This window comes from Impatiens glandulifera, chromosome 1, assembly GCF_907164915.1.
Source record: "Impatiens glandulifera chromosome 1, dImpGla2.1, whole genome shotgun sequence".
In the NCBI taxonomy this organism is placed as follows: domain Eukaryota; kingdom Viridiplantae; phylum Streptophyta; class Magnoliopsida; order Ericales; family Balsaminaceae; genus Impatiens; species Impatiens glandulifera.
Window position 1 is genome coordinate 87,187,832 of NC_061862.1, and position 16,317 is coordinate 87,204,148.

A 16,317-nucleotide genomic window follows, 5' to 3' on the forward strand; every position below is an offset into this window, starting at 1 on the left:
GGCATTCCATTAATTGTTGTTTCCCTCTCAAACAAAAGATTCAAGATCTGATCGACGCTAAGATCATCCCAGTACCTAAGGTTAAAACCAACTGATGACGTCACAGACAGCGAGGAGAAAAATCCATATTTGACAAAACATGCAATCGCTAAAAAGAATTCGAACTTAAAATCTATGATTTCTGAATTTCATTCACATGCAGAACATTATTTTAATAACTCTAAGTATGTGGGAACATTGAACAATGATTTTAAAAATGAAGAAGAAACTTTTGATTATATGTCTTCCAATGAAACGTTTAAATCAGAAATGACCTATGAGATGAGGCATTATCTAGATAAACAAGAGAAGAATTTTTCCACTATAGAAGAAACAATTGAAATAAATCTTAACACAGAAGAAGATCCTCAGATTGTTTTAATCGGTAAAAGTTTAAATGATTTAGAACGAGAAAATTTAACTAAACTTTTAAAAACAAACAAAGATGTTTTTGCATGGTCCTATAAAGATATGTCAGGCATTGATCCAGAAATCATCCAACACCGCATACCACTTTATGAAGACGCAAAACCGGTGAAGAAGAAGCTTCGGAGAATGAAGGTAGACATCGTGGACAAGATCAAGGAGGAAGTTCAGAAACAGCTCGACGCAGGATTCCTCAAAGTGGTAGATTACCCAGAGTGGATCGCCAATGTAGTCCCAGCCGCAAAGAAAAATGGAAAGATCCGAGTATGTGTAGACTATCGAGATCTCAACAAAGCAAGCCCTAAAGATAGCTTCCCACTACCACACATCGACGGGCTAGTGGATCATTCAGCAGGCCATCAACTTCTATCATTTATGGACGGATTCTCAGGCTACAACCAAGTACTGATGGCTCTAGAAGACAAGGAGAAGACAACGTTCATCACAGAAGTCGGAACATTTTGTTATCGAGTCATGCCTTTTGGACTGAAGAACGCAGGAGCAACGTATCAACGAGCTATCACGCTGATTCTTCATAATATGATCCACAATGAAGTAGAAGTCTATGTCGACGATATGATTGTCAAATCAAAAGATCGAGAAGGGCACATCCAAAATCTTGACAAATTCTTACAACGCATCAGGAAGTTCCAACTTAGGCTCAATCCAAAGAAGTGCACATTCAGAGTGACAACCCAATTTTAGTCAAGCTCGAATATCCGTGACGAACAATGAAACAAAGTATGAAGCATGCATCTCTGGCTTAAAGATTGCTCATGAAAAAGGAGCGATACGTCTAGAAGTAGTAGGAGACTTGAACTTAGTCATTTCACAGGATAATGGTGAATGGAAAGTCAAAGGAGAGAATCTTAAACCCTACCATCAACAATTATTGACTCTAATGACTAAGTTTGAATACGTGACATTCACACATGCTCCGAGAAGTCAGAATCGATTCGTAGACGCTTTGGTCACGTTAGTAGCCATGACGCAAATCCCGGAATGAATCAAAATCAAGTCTTTGAAGATTCATTAGAAACAGAAACGAGACATCGAGAAGAGGACGATTGCAAACAACGAAGTGGCGCCCAAACCTTGGAGAGCTCTACGCCAATACGCAACCAACTACGTGTTACTCACAGGAAAGCTATATCGACGCTCCTTTGACGGTTAGAACATGATATGCATCGACGAACCTCAAGCATCACAGATCATGGAGGAAGTACACGCAGGAACATGTGGCCCGTGGCCCACACATAAACGGATCATCACTCGCTAAGAAGATCCTTCGCTTTGGCTATTACTGGAAGAACATGGAACAAGAATGTGTAGAATATGTTAAGAAGTGTCATCAATGTCAATTTTATGCGAACTTGAAGCACACTCCAGCATCTCTACTTTACAACATGACTTTACCATGGACATTCTCGACACGGGGAACAAATATCATCGGAAAAATTTATCCTCACGCTTCAAACGGACACGAATTCATCCTTGTAGCTATCGATTATTTCACAAAGTGGGTCGAAGCTCAATCATACAATGTTCTCAAGTCGTCACATGTTGCCAAGTTCATACGCAACAACATCATTGCACGTTATGGAGTTCCTCAAGCCTTGATCTTAGACAATGGTGGACACTTCCAAGGAGAAGTACTCAAAGTACTAGATAAATACAAGATTGAACACCACAAATCCTCACCTTATCGTCCTCAAACGAACGGCACAGTAGAGGCTGCCAACAAGAACATCATCAATATCATCAAGAAAATGATTCAGACGTACAAGGATTGGCACGAGAAGCTTCTATACGCCTTTTGGGGATATAGAACAACCATTCGAATGTCAACGGGAGAAACGCCATTTGTATTGGTCTACGGAATGGATGCAATGCAACCTATCGAAATCGAAGTGCCTACTTTAAGAGTTTTACTTGAAAAATATTATATATATATATATATAGATTGTGCTGAAGTAATACTGTACTTAAGAATATTTTTTTTATTTTTAGAATTCTTTTTGGTACAAGTTTTAAAAAATAAACAACCTAAATATAACTCATGATCAAACTATTGATTAAGATCCAAAATTAATTACTTTTATAAATGGATTTGATTTCATTGATTATATATATAATATATAATCTCATACTATATATATATATATATATATAAATATATATATATATATAAATATATATATATATAAATATATATATATATATAATGATCAATTTAGAGATAGATGAGTAATTAGTCAATTAAATAACTCTAAAGTTCATGTATATAAACAATAGAGAGAAAGAAGAAAGAGAAAGAAGAAAGAACCAATGTATATACCTTTGGGGGGAGAAATGGCAACGAAATTGAAGAGATGAGGATAATTGAAAGAATGTAAGAAATATAGGATATTATATATATTATATAATTTTCTTGACCAGTTGTTGAAAAGACTCTTAAAAGTTGGTTCTTTCATATATTTTTTATTGGGAATTTCGATGAAATGGCCCTCATAAGTGGCATAATTCCAAAAAAGGCCCGTGTCTGCTAATGTTTGCAAAATGGGCCTTTTTGCCCTGCGAAATGTCCATTTTACCCTTGTAATTGCACTTACTCGAATTACACTTACGCGAATTACACTTACGCGAATTACACTTACGCGTATTACACTTACGCGAATTACACTTACGCGTAATATGTAATATGCGTACATTGAAGGACGCATATTACATATACGCGCATTATGTAATATGCGTCTTTCATACTATATAAAACGCCTAATTTTGACTCTCATTTTAAATCTCCAATTTTTAGGGTTCCGACTCTCTCTCAAACCCTATCCCCTTCGATCCCGCTGCTCCGCTAAGGTAAGACATTCTCGTCTCAATGCCTTCTTATGTATTCTAGGATTTTGAATATTATCCAAGTGCTATTATGTTGGATGAGGATTTAGGGTTTTAAGTAAATCTTACAAGTTTATCTATGTAAATGACAATCAACAACACTTGGGTTTGTACTTCATTGATCTGTGGAAGCAGAAGTTAAACATTTCGATGGATATGGAAATTGAAGAGGAGAATCCGACGGAGCTTAACACTCTCAACATTGGTAGAGGATTCGCTAGCGTAGGCAGATTGATGGATGGAGTAGGCAGAAAGTCGGATTGGACGATGAACCATGAATTCAATGCTCATTTATATTAAAAACACGCTCTTTCATTTTGTCTTCCATCTTCCATTGATGATGAACCTATTCCTATTTTGATCTTTTAGAAGGTGCATCCATATATTTTTTGCCAAATTTTCCTTTTGCTGCAATTAAGTAAATAACTTAACATATGGATTAATTACTATGGTACACATTTTCCATTTCCTGGTTTTTTGAAATAAATATAATTTTTAGTTTGTTTGAACATTATTTTTCATTATTGCAGGAGATTCTTGATGGAATTGAGTTTGCTAGGGGTGACTCCAAATCAACCTGGGGTTCTATGCGTGCAGTAATGGGGCACCCATAACCTTTTGACTTGAAATATGTTGCTATTCGAATCATTTACTTGAGATATCATGTTGGCTGCTCGTAGATCTGAAACATTATTTTCTGAATTTGGTCAAAACATGCCCTTCTGTAGAATTTCAACTTTTGATTTCGTTTGTATATTAAGGTTCGAGGTTTTGATTTGCTGACATGGATATATCTTTCATCTTCTTCTGGTAGGTCGGGAAGACGTCATTGATGAATCAATAAGAATCATGTGGTACCCTACATTCTGATAATGGTTTCTTTTGTTGAAGTTCTTTGATGTATTTCTTTGTCTAGTGTTTTATTTATTGCTTCGACTCTGTGAGTATGTAAATCGTAAGTTTAGCAATCAGTATAAGGCTACCATTTGAGCTGATTTTCTTAGTAAAGAATTTCAGCAATTTAAAGTTTGAAGACAGAGCCTTCACTTTGCAGGTCAACTTTCTTCACTATTAGATTTTGATTGGATTATTTAATTAGTATATAATGTCAGCACTAGATTCTTTTTTTCAAGATCCTTAAACACATTAAAAAAATGTATTTGGTGATCACAAAAGGATAATGAGGTTAAATTTTGTGTCATTTTCTTTAGGGTTTAACAACGGGATTCAAACACCTAATGATTTGCAATGAACAAAATGTTTATGTTGAATATGCCAATATGGTCCTATATACTTGATATAATGGCTAGATGATAATTTATATTCATTTTTCATTCTTTAATAAGTTGAACATGGAAATGTCAGTTTGGTGATGGACTAAATGTCTCACTTCTACTTCCAATTTTCATTACACAAGTTGTTATATATTTAATTTCTCAATATTCTTAGTATAGTAATCAATCTCTGCAGATATGGAACACAACAGGACAAGAAATGTTCCAAAGCCTTGGCGTGGCTTTTTATCGAGGGGTTGATTGCTGAGAACGTCTATGATGTTAATGTGATGAAGTCGTTTTTGCTTCAGGTACTAACTATTTTGGTTAAAAAATTCATAAATTTACTGAACTAACTATTTTGTTAGTTTTTTGGGGTCTTTTAGGCTAGCCCACATGACCCTGAGAACTTTTCATTTGTGGTCCTATGACAACATACCTAAACTAAACCAATTATTTGATGGGGAATTCTCATTTTTCAGTGCAAATCCAAGGATTGGTTTGGTTGACTATATTTTCTTTTGAACCTAGTTGCTTCATTCACTCCCAAAGAAATTCAGAAGAATAAATGGGCATATAACTTGGACAAGCTAAAAAAATTGTATTTTTATATAAGAAAAAAAGAATTTGTTCGAAACTTTAACCCTTTTAGATAGAAAACTGCATAATAACATAAGTCTACGAAAAACTAATAGATAGCTGCTTAATATTATTGTCAGGCTGAGGAGAGGCACTGTGAGATTCTTGGCCGACTAATGTGCACTTCCAAAATTGTTGCCAAGCAGGAAGGCCTTGAAGATGGCTTTAGAGTTGTGATTAATGATGGACTAGCAGAATGTAAATCAACACCTTCATGTCCATCTCCTTGGGGGACGTCAAATGAACTGGCCACCAGGCTAAGACTTTATGAAGTTACTTATTAGCTGTGTGAACTCATAAGACACCGACCGACCAAGTAATTTCTATCATATGATATTTGTAATAATAACATTGTTAAAAATGTTACATTAGACAATCATAATGTGAGATAATGGTAATCTGGTTTGTGATCTTTTGTTAAAAATGTTACTATGACAGTGATATCTTTTCTTTAAGCTTGTGGCTTAATTCTATTTTCTTGTTTGCCTTTATATTTTCCAAAATGACTGGTTTGAGATCATTTCTACATATTTTTTGCCTTTTAAGTGGAAGTACTAAAAGAAACCAGATTAATTTTGACCATTAAATTAGTATGAGATATTTTTCTCAAATTCAAACATAAACAACAGCCATAGAATAAAATAAACATGCATCTGTGCAGTGCAGTCCAAGAGGCACAATCAATAATAAAGAAGTCAAACATATATATAATTAATTAACTACTTTGTAGTGATCATAGTTATACATCCCCACAATTTTATTACTGTATTTCGAGTAAGATAGATTGAGTCTTTCTCATGTTGAAAGTATTGACTGCAGTGGCGTTGTCTGATATTGTATGCAGATGGTTTAAGTGATCAATTGTCAAGTCTAAACATGTAAACGAATGCGGGGAGATCGTTACATCTATTTTCGTGTCTATGTTATCAAACACACTCTGGATTGGAGCCAACTACACATTGCAACGAACTTATATATGGGTGAAATCCTCCTTAAATCTGTTGTTCCAGATTATGTGTTCCATTATGTACCACCTTCACAAAATATGTTGACTCTTCATTGGGATCATATAAAAAATAGAGTATCACTTTGATATAAACACCATCATTAGTGTAATAGTATTATAGTAGACAAGAGTCAAATAAAACATATGCACCTTTTATCATTGGAGTTAACAAACAGAGGTGCATAACTGACCATTGACACAACATCATTGCATTCAAGTATCAAAGGCGAGCAAAGAAAGGTTAAAAATTCGAAAAAGTAAAGAAGATATATAATTGCCTCCTTGTTCATTTTTTGCATATTAGTGGAAAAAAACTATATTTACATATAACCAAGTATTATCATCTATAAGCAAGCTTTTAATGATCTTTTTTTAGAATTATATAAAAAAAAAACTGTTCTTTTCTACACCAATAAGGAATCCAGCTTCAGCTAATGCTGCTAGAAGGCTTCCTTGACCAACATTTTTTTCTGTCACAGTGTATTCACTAACGAAAGCCTGAAATAATAGAGTCGGCCTCAGAACCATCTAAATGTTTCTTGCAACAATTATCTTTTTGTTAATATATATTTATGGAATTAAGTAAATATAAGACAAGATTTAGCGCGTACCTTTGGGCCATTTCGTGATGTTTGATCAAACTTATAAGTCTTAGAGAAGACATCATCTGCATTGTTATAAATTTGTTGAGAAAATCAATCTATTAACAAAAAAAAATCTAATAACAGGAAGGAAGATTGTGAGAATATTCAGTTCAAATTCTAATTTATACAAAATTACTTATCTTACATAAAAATCATCTGGATGATCCAATGGTTGAGAAGAACCGTCACAAATTGTGATTATCTGGATGTCTGGATAGGCGTGTTTTATGGCAGAATAGAACTGGAGGTAATTCCCTGAAACAACATAGGTTTTCGCAATTTCAAATAGATTATGCATTTCATTTCAGAATTTTGTCATTTGATGGTTTCACATTCGCAGATCATTGAATACTAACATATTTTATTACTATTCATAAAATATGGATCTTTTTCAATAAAAAAATATCATTGAATAGTAACAAAGTCTTCATTCCCAATAGCAACATATTTCAAGTCAAAAGGTTATGGGTCCCCCATTACTGCACGCATAGAACCCCAGGTTGATTTGGAGTCACCCCTAGCAAACTCAATTCCATCAAGAATCTCCTGCAATAATGGAAAATAATGTTCAAACAAACTAAAAATTATATTTATTTCAAAAAATCAGGAAATGGAAAATGTGTACCATAGTAATTAATCCATATGTTAAGTAATTTACTTAATTGCAGCAAAAGGAAAATTTGGCAGAAAATATGTGGATGCAACTTCTAAAAGATCAAAATAGGAATAGGTTCATCATCAATGGAAGATGGAAGACAAAATGAAAGAGCATGTTTTTAATATAAATGAGCATTGAATTCATGGTTCATCGTCCAATCTGACTTTCTGCCTACTCCATCAATCAATCTGCCTACGCTAGCGAATCCTCTACCGATGTTGAGAGTGTTAAGCTCCGTCGGATTCTCCTCTTCAATTTCCATATCCGTCGAAATGTTTAACTTCTGCTTCCATAGATCAATGAATTACAAACCCATGTGTTGTTGATTATCATTTATATAGATAAACTTGTAAGATTTACTTAAAATCCTAAATCCTCATCCAACATAATAGCACTTGGATAATATTCAAAACCCTAAAATACATAAGAATGCATTGAGACAAGAATGTCTTACCTTAGAGGAACAGCGGGATCGAAGGGGATAGGGTTTGAGAGAGAGTCGGAACCCTAAAAATTGGAGATTTAAAATGAGGATCAAAATTAGGCGTTTTATATAATATGAAAGACGCATATTACATAAAGCGCGTATATGTAATATGCGTCTTTCAATGTACGCATATTACATATTACACGTAAGTGTAATTCGCGTAAGTGTAATACGCGTAAGTGTAATTCGCGTAAATGTAATACGCGTAAGTGTAATTCGCGTAAGTGTATTACGCGCAAGTATAATTCGAGTAAGTGCAATTACAGGGGTAAAATGGACATTTCGCAGGGCAAAAAGGCCCATTTTGCAAACATTAGTAGGCGCGGGCCTTTTTTGGAATTAAGCCACTCATGAGGGCCATTTCATCAAATTCCCCTTTTTTATTTGGTAATTTTTTTTTATCATGTTCTTATTTTGTTTTGTTTTGTTAGGTTGATCTAAAATTTAAAAATTTTATTTAATTCGTCAGATCTCTCCTACCAAATGAAAACAAATTAAATAATTTTAAGTGATAATAATCCTGACAAAATTCTAATTTTCAGATAATAGAAAGAAAAAAAAACATGATTATATAATGTACTAACTCTAAAGATTAGGTTGTCCTGCGAATTTCAATTTTTATTTTTTAAAATAAAGAAATTATGTAACATTACAAAACCTAATATAAAGAGATTAAGTCCAACATTATACTCTCAATGATGACCTTTTATATTAAACTATGAATATTAAACTACTAAACAAAGTAATTTAAAATAATGAATTAAAAAGTTAGAAAAATCATTTTGTTATTTACCCTCGTATACTAAAACCTCGTATTATTTTTTTTAATTTATTTTAGTATCGGAGGTTGTCTAGTTTTATTTTTAACCACACAGATTTGAGTTGGTGTTAAATTTTGTTCGATCCAACATTATATTTAATTAAGTCGGATTTTTCATTTCGGATTTTTATAATTCAAATAATACTCTCGATTTTCGATGGAGGTTGTTTGCTGCTCATATCCATTAATTGTGTTGTTATTACTTTCTCGAGTTTGTGTACCTCTATTTCTTAGCAGCAAAATATAGAAAATTGTCCAATCAAGAGTTATTTCTCTTTTATTCCATAAAAAGTTATTGAAACTCTTCATTTTGTAGTCCCTTACATACATTTATATATATATACATATATGGTCAGCTATCACTTCACCGAATTTTTTCCGATGTTGATTAACTATTAATGAAATAAATAATTCCCCCAATTAGCTTAATTTCTATCGATAAATTCTAGCTATTATTTGAGTCTATTTGAAAATTTCAATATAGAGGATTGAACTTTCTACAATACTTATGGCACTTTGTATGAGACTCAACCGATACATGCCTGGCTCCTAAATGAAATCTGCTATTTTTTTTAAGATTCATATATCTATCTTACCCAATAACCAATTCTCGTCAACTTAATTTTTTTTAAAGATGGAATAGCATGAAAATACAACTCAATTATTTCAATAAATAATAAAAGAAAGATCAAAACTTTAGAAAAACATATGTAATGATTCATTCATGGTTCTAAAACATCTAAACCTGCGTTACATGTTTTTACATATTCATTCTTTACCGTAATAATGCTTTTTCAACTCTATCTAAAATTGAATCTATTCAAAGCTAGATTAGAAAATTCTCAAATCTCTAGTTCCTTGGTACTAGAACTAATCAAAAAAGAGGCTTTAGTCCATTACTTTTCAAATTTTCAAAGTTACCAAAGAAAGAGCCAACTTCTAATTCTCATTCTAATGAGAATAAAAATCGAATATGACTATCATTCTTATTTCTCCCCACTCCACCTACAAATGCTTTTTTAGCACCATCCTTCATATCTTGTAACTTCAACATCCTCTCTTCTATGGTATCTTTCGCAATCATTCGAACAACTTTAACTTTCTCGGTCTGCCCAATCCTATGAACCCGATCCATGGCTTGCTCCTCCACTGCAGGGTTCCACCACGGTTCAAGAAAATACACGCGAGAGGCAACCGTCAGATTTATTCCCACACCCGAAGCTTTCAAACTCGCAAGCAAAATCGTCGCCCCGCCCACCACCGAGAACTCTTTTATAATCTTGCCTCTCTTTTTCGCATTCATAGACCCATCCAAACGTAAAAACTTAAAACCGGCCTCTCTCAAAGGTTCTTCAAGCATTATCAACATTTTCCTAAACTGCGAAAAGATAACTGATTTCCTTGAAGGCTTCTCGTTTCTAGATTCGATTAGTAGTTTTAGCAGTAGAGAAACCTTTGTCGACAACTTGGAATTCGGAACCTTGATAGGTTCATCGTTGTCTGAGACATCTTGGGGAGCCGAAAAGAGATCTGATTCTGATAAAGGGTGACGGCACAATGGGCAAACACGTCTAGTATCCTTTAGTGTTTTCAAGATGCAGGCTTTACAAAATAAGTGGGCACAACACGTGATGATCATGTTTGTTGTCGGACACATACATATGGGACAATCGAAATCTTCCCCTTCTTGTAAAAATGCCACCATCTTTTTTAGTAATTCTGGATTGTTCTTCACATCTGCAACCACGCATAAAACAGAACCATTCAGAACTTTTCGGTTCTTTTAAACATTTTTAGTTCATATGCATGTTCTCTTGCATACACAATACTAGGTAAGGATTAAGGAAAATACCTTCTATTACAGATGGGAGCAAGAGTTTGATATCTGCAGGGCACAAAGCGACATCTAAACAGACCTGGCGTAGGCGTAAGATTAAAGTGAGTATACTCGTAAAATTGTTTGTTACTCTATTTAGACTCATATATTTCGAGACAATAACCCTTGCATCTTTTTCCAACTCATCGTACAAAGTTCGTTCAGATGAAGAAAGTTCCACATAGCAAGTCTCTATAGACTTCTCGGGCAGCAATCCAGCTAAGCTTCCTTCTTTTGTTCTCCTCAAACTCAATGTTGCTATCAAAGTCTGTCATCACAACAACATAACATCAATTGATTCAGATGAAAATCGTTGTATTTGTATCATAGAACAATACATAATCAATCACCTGCAAACGAGCGAGTCCCACTTGAAATTCTTGAGCAAGTGGTCTTGAAATCAACCTCCTCCAATAGCATCTTATTGAAAATGGCTGGAATCTTAAAAAGGTCATAAAAGCAAACAAATCAAAAGATCCATTCTGTACCGGTGTTCCCGGTGACAGCCCACCTCATCTTAGCACTCAGGTTAGTAACAACGCGACTCTGTTGAGTTTTGAAATTCTTAATAACATGTGCTTCATCCAAAACAAGCCGCCACCATTCGATCTTCTTCATAGCCGACTCTTTCCAAGATTCTTCAGAAACTAGAGTTGCATATGTTGTAAAACAATATCATATTTTTGAAGTTCTGTAGGATCATCAGTTCTTTCACCATGATACATATACATCTTCATGCTCCCTGGTTTGGTATGATCTCCTAATTGAGTTACCCATGTTGAAATTACAGATGGAGGACAAACAACCAAAGTTGTTTTCAAACTCTGTTTTTCTACCTTCAGTTTCTTTCTTGAACTTTTAGTTGGTTGTTTATCGAAAGCAATCAAGGAAAGCAAAGTTAGAGTTTTACCCAATCCCATATCATCTGCTAAGATTCCGCCTCGCAATGGATGGGGACGGACTCTGGTCTGATGGTTTGTCAATACATTAACATAAACCCCATCTTTCTCCTCCCAAAAAGGAGGCAATTCGTTTGATGTTTCTTGGTGAACTAACCATCCCAAACCTTCTTTCTGATGAGGGAGGAGTTCCGATTTGATAATATCATATGGCGGTTCCAATTTCTCTAGCTCTCTCTTGCTTATTTTCTCGTTCATCAGTTCGAATATCTCATCCACCTCTTCCTGACTCTTCCCTTTTCTTCTCCCCCTCACCATTGCCGTTTCAGACAAGCTAAACCCAGCATCATTTTTAGATATTAACTGTAACCCACCTCTGGAAAGTTCTGATCGAACCGTGTTGAACTCCCCGCGTCGCGCGAAGATGTTCACTTGAACCCGGAAATCGAAAATTGGGCGGTTTTCCCTTACGGAATTGAGAGCGATGCCGTCGACTGTAATCAGATTCTGGTCGATAAGCGGTGCAAGAACAGACGCGACTATATTCTCTATATAACCCACCTTAATAGTACACGTATTGAATACCATAATTGCGTTGGGTTCGGAGGAATTCTGAGACTCTCTTACCAAAACCACCATCTCCCGGCCGCTGATTTTTCCACCTTCATGCTTAATATCGTCGGTTTGGCATGAAACGAATCCAAGCAGGCTTTCAATGTCTTCTTTGTCAGAGTTTGAAAGATGGTCATTCTCATCCATAACTACTTCTTGGAATGGCGTAAAAGTTCCGGTGAAGATTTTGGAATTCGGACCGCTGCTTGATCTTGAGTGAAAGAACCCCCCGCCTCTGTTTGAAATTTCACACTTAAACTTTTTAAAAGCTTTAAATAATAATTATCTTGATTTATGAGCGGTTAGGTTTGATTTGTTTATTGATCACTTAGTTTTTATTTTTTTTTTTCTTTGAATTTTCATATATACTTGTCATGTTTATGTTAATAAAAGTTTTTATTATTATTAACTAGAAAAATTATCCATTCACACGGATACAAATATAAAAAAAAAACAAATTTTAAAATAAATTATAATAATATGTATTTAATATTTAAAATTGATTTATTAAATCATGAATAATATATTAAAATAAAAAATAAAACAATCTCATTTATTATTACCACCAATTTCATCGCAAATTTTAACCAATATCATTCAAATACAACTTGACATTTTTTATCCTTGATTAGACTAACCATTCATCTCATTCCACATTTATTCACCTCAATAATCAATCTCTAATATGTGACCTTACACTTTACTTCGGTCAAATCAATCATCTCTATTTACTCTCACATATATATCCAAATTAACCACAACTCTCGACTCGACAATCCAGACACTTTTAAAATTAAGCATCATTATATATATATATATATATATATATTAATTAGTTAAAAAATTGAACTTATATTGTTAAAATGTTCTACATCAAATTTGGTGTTGAATTTAAAATATAAAGTCTTATTAGTTTATTTGGTTAAATCATTATAATGTTAGGTTGCAAGTTCGAAACATATATATAGCATTTTTAATTTTATTTTTAACCGTTTTAAGTTTATGGGCGGGTCAATCCACAATTCGATTCAATTATCCATTTACACTCAAATATATCCAAGTTAACCACAGCTCTTCACTCGGTAATCCGGACACTTTTCAAATTAAGCATCATTATATATAGATTAACCACAACTCTCGACCCGACAATCCGAACACTTTTGAAATTAAGCATCAATATATATATATATATATATATATATATATATTAATTAGTTAAAAAATTGAACTTATATTGTTAAAATGTCCCACATCAAATTTAGTGTTGAATTTAGAATATAAAGTTTTATTAGCCTAATTCGTTAAATGGTTATACTTATTTTGTTAGTTGTAAGTTTGAAACATATATATAGCATTTTTAATTTTATTTTTAACCGTTTTAAGTTTATGGGCGGGTCACCCACAATCCGACTCAAGTATCCATTTACTCTCACATATATATCCAAATTAATCAAACCTCTCGACCCGATAATCCGAACACTATTGAAATTAAGCATCATTATATATATATATATTAGTTAGTTAAAACGTTGACTTATATTTTTAAAATGTTACGCGTTCATCAAATTTAATGTTGAATTTAAAATATAAAGTCTTATTAGCATAGTTGATTAAAAAGTTGTACTTGTTTTGTTTTGTTTCAGGCGTGAACGACACAATTGACACGAACATAATGATCATCACGATCGATAATATATCAAGCTCGCGGTTCGCTTGTTGTTCGCGGTTGCTAGTCGTTTCGGGTCTCTTTCGGTACAATCGGCACGAACAACGCAAACGACACGGTATCTCTAATAACTAGGTCGTTCATTCATCTGCAAAACCTGGTTGGAGGGTTAAGGTTTCTAGTTTACCTTGTTCTGTAATAGCTAGGGTTTCTGGTGTACCCTATTCTATAATTATTCTATTTTGATGTTGTTTTCTGTTCTTCATTAAAATTAGAAGAAAGAAAAATAATAAGGATAAAGAAGTCAAAGAATTTATGATGGAAGGTGTAAGGGAGGTAACTAAAAATGAAATTAATAGAATTGCTGTAGAAATTATCCATGAAAAATAGGAATGCAACAAAAGTCAAGAACCAATTGTTGATAAAAATTCTGAAGAAAATATAGGAGGAAAACAGGAGAAGAAAGAAGAAATTTGGAAAGTTGGTTACAATGAAAAAGAAAATCTCTTTGGACTGAAAAATCAAATCATAAAGCTCCTAATGCACGCAAAGAAAAGAGAGATTGTGCTCAACAAAGATAAAATGCAGCAAACTACCGTTCAATTGAATGTACACTTTCTGAAGGACTGAAATTTACTAAAGAATGAAGAGTATAAAAAATAGTGAACTAGTTAGTTGAAACAATGAGGGAGCTAATGAAGTCCCCTAAATCTAAGACTTATACTATCAGTTGGAGAGTAAACGAAGTCTGGAAAAATAATGCAAGAAAGAAAGCTGATGATTATGTTATAAAGGAAAAATTTACTTGGACGATGTTAAACAAAAGTGGAGGTACTCACTTCTCCTTTTGAATTTAAACTGCCAACTGAAGTGGATGAAAAATGTGTTAAAGAATGGGAAAATGTAGTGGTTGAAAACTACATAGGGAAGAATAAAATATCATTCTCAGTCATCAAGAAAGCCTTAATGAAACAATAGGAGCGGAAGGAACTAGAGAAGGTTTCTACAAATATACATGATCTCTATTTTCTGCACTTCAAGAAGAAATCAAACTTGGATGATGTTCTAAAACATGGACATACTTATATTGGATCCAACTGTATGAAGTTGGAGAAATGGTCTGAAGAATTGAACCTACTAAGTAAACCAAAAGAAACATCCCAATATAGTTTAAGTTTTGGAACATCCCAGCACACATGTACAATGCAGAAGCTCTAAGTCACTTTGCAAGTTTATTGGAGAAAATAAATAAATAAATGTCGGACAAAATAAATTAATTAAAAGTCCGACAAAATAAATAAACAAAATATAATTAGTGAATAAATAAATAAAATAAATGATACATATATATTGCAAATTGCTTTTCCCACACCCTCCCATATTCCCACCCCGCCCCCATTCCTTAATTAACTCAAACATTACTTATTTATCTCTTTCATTTTTATATATTTACCTTTCTTATCTTATTTATTTTACTTATTTTATTTTATTTAATAATTAAGTTTTTTATCATTAAATATAATTCATTAATTAATTTTTAATATTTGTTTTCTATTTTATTTATTTAATTAAAAATACAAAATATTATTTTTTTATATTATAATTGTTTAAAATATATTAAATATTAAAGTGTGTCTTGATTTAATAAAATATAAATATTTAATATTTTATTATATTAATTATATATATATATATATTAAAATACTTATAAAAATAATAGTTGAATGATTCAATTTTTATTATAAATTAAATTATCTATTAAATAATAATTTAATATTAAATATATTTTAAATAATTATAATATAAAAATAATAATATTTTGTATTTTTAATTAAATAAATAAAGTTAAAAAAACATATTAAAAATTAATTAATTAATTATATTTAAAAAAAACTTTATAATTAAATAAAATAAATAAGTAAAATAAATAAAATAAAAAAGGTAAATATACAAAAGTGAAAGGGATAAATAAATAATTTTGAAGTTAATTGAGGAGTGAAGGTGGGGTGGGAATATGGGAGGGGGTGGGAAAATCACACATATATATATATATATATATATATATATATATATATATATATATATATTTTTGGATGTTTTTGCAGAAAAAAATAAATAAAACTCGCGGTACAAACGACAGGAACAACTCAAATGTCACGAGCGAAACGAACGTCACTAACGACAAAGACAATCAAAAAAAAGTTTTTGGGAAATTTGGAGATTTTTAAAATTAGAATTATAGAAAATGGTAAGATTTTAGAATAATTAAGTGTTTATGCATTTGTCCTAATTAATTTCCAATTTTCAAAATAATTATAAATAAGAGACGATTATACACCACCAAACAGAAGGAAAAAAAAGATGAGAGAA

General features: G+C 32.6%; 1 protein-coding gene and 1 pseudogene across 1 annotated transcript; one reads left to right on the forward strand and one right to left on the reverse strand.

The window, feature by feature from the left end:
- The first annotated feature begins 510 nt into the window (after window positions 1–510).
- LOC124935248 lies at window positions 511–5,563 on the forward strand. The gene is made up of 4 exons (XM_047475697.1): window positions 511–902; window positions 3,897–3,962; window positions 4,837–4,951; window positions 5,360–5,563. The coding sequence occupies exons 1-4, from the start codon at window positions 511–513 to the stop codon at window positions 5,561–5,563; spliced, it is 777 nt and encodes a 258-aa protein (XP_047331653.1).
- A 4,163-nt stretch (window positions 5,564–9,726) lies between these two features.
- Window positions 9,727–12,428, reverse strand: LOC124935258 (annotated as a pseudogene).
- Window positions 12,429–16,317: the final 3,889 nt, after the last annotated feature.

Bases quoted from the DNA above. Each gene is read 5' to 3' on its own strand.
- LOC124935248 (XM_047475697.1), top strand. From the start codon at position 511: ATGTCAGGCATTGATCCAGAAATCATCCAACACCGCATACCACTTTAT. The intron at 3,963-4,836 runs GTAATGGGGCAC...CAATCTCTGCAG, and splicing joins CCTGGGGTTCTATGCGTGCA to ATATGGAACACAACAGGACA. The intron at 4,952-5,359 runs GTACTAACTATT...TATTATTGTCAG, and splicing joins TGAAGTCGTTTTTGCTTCAG to GCTGAGGAGAGGCACTGTGA.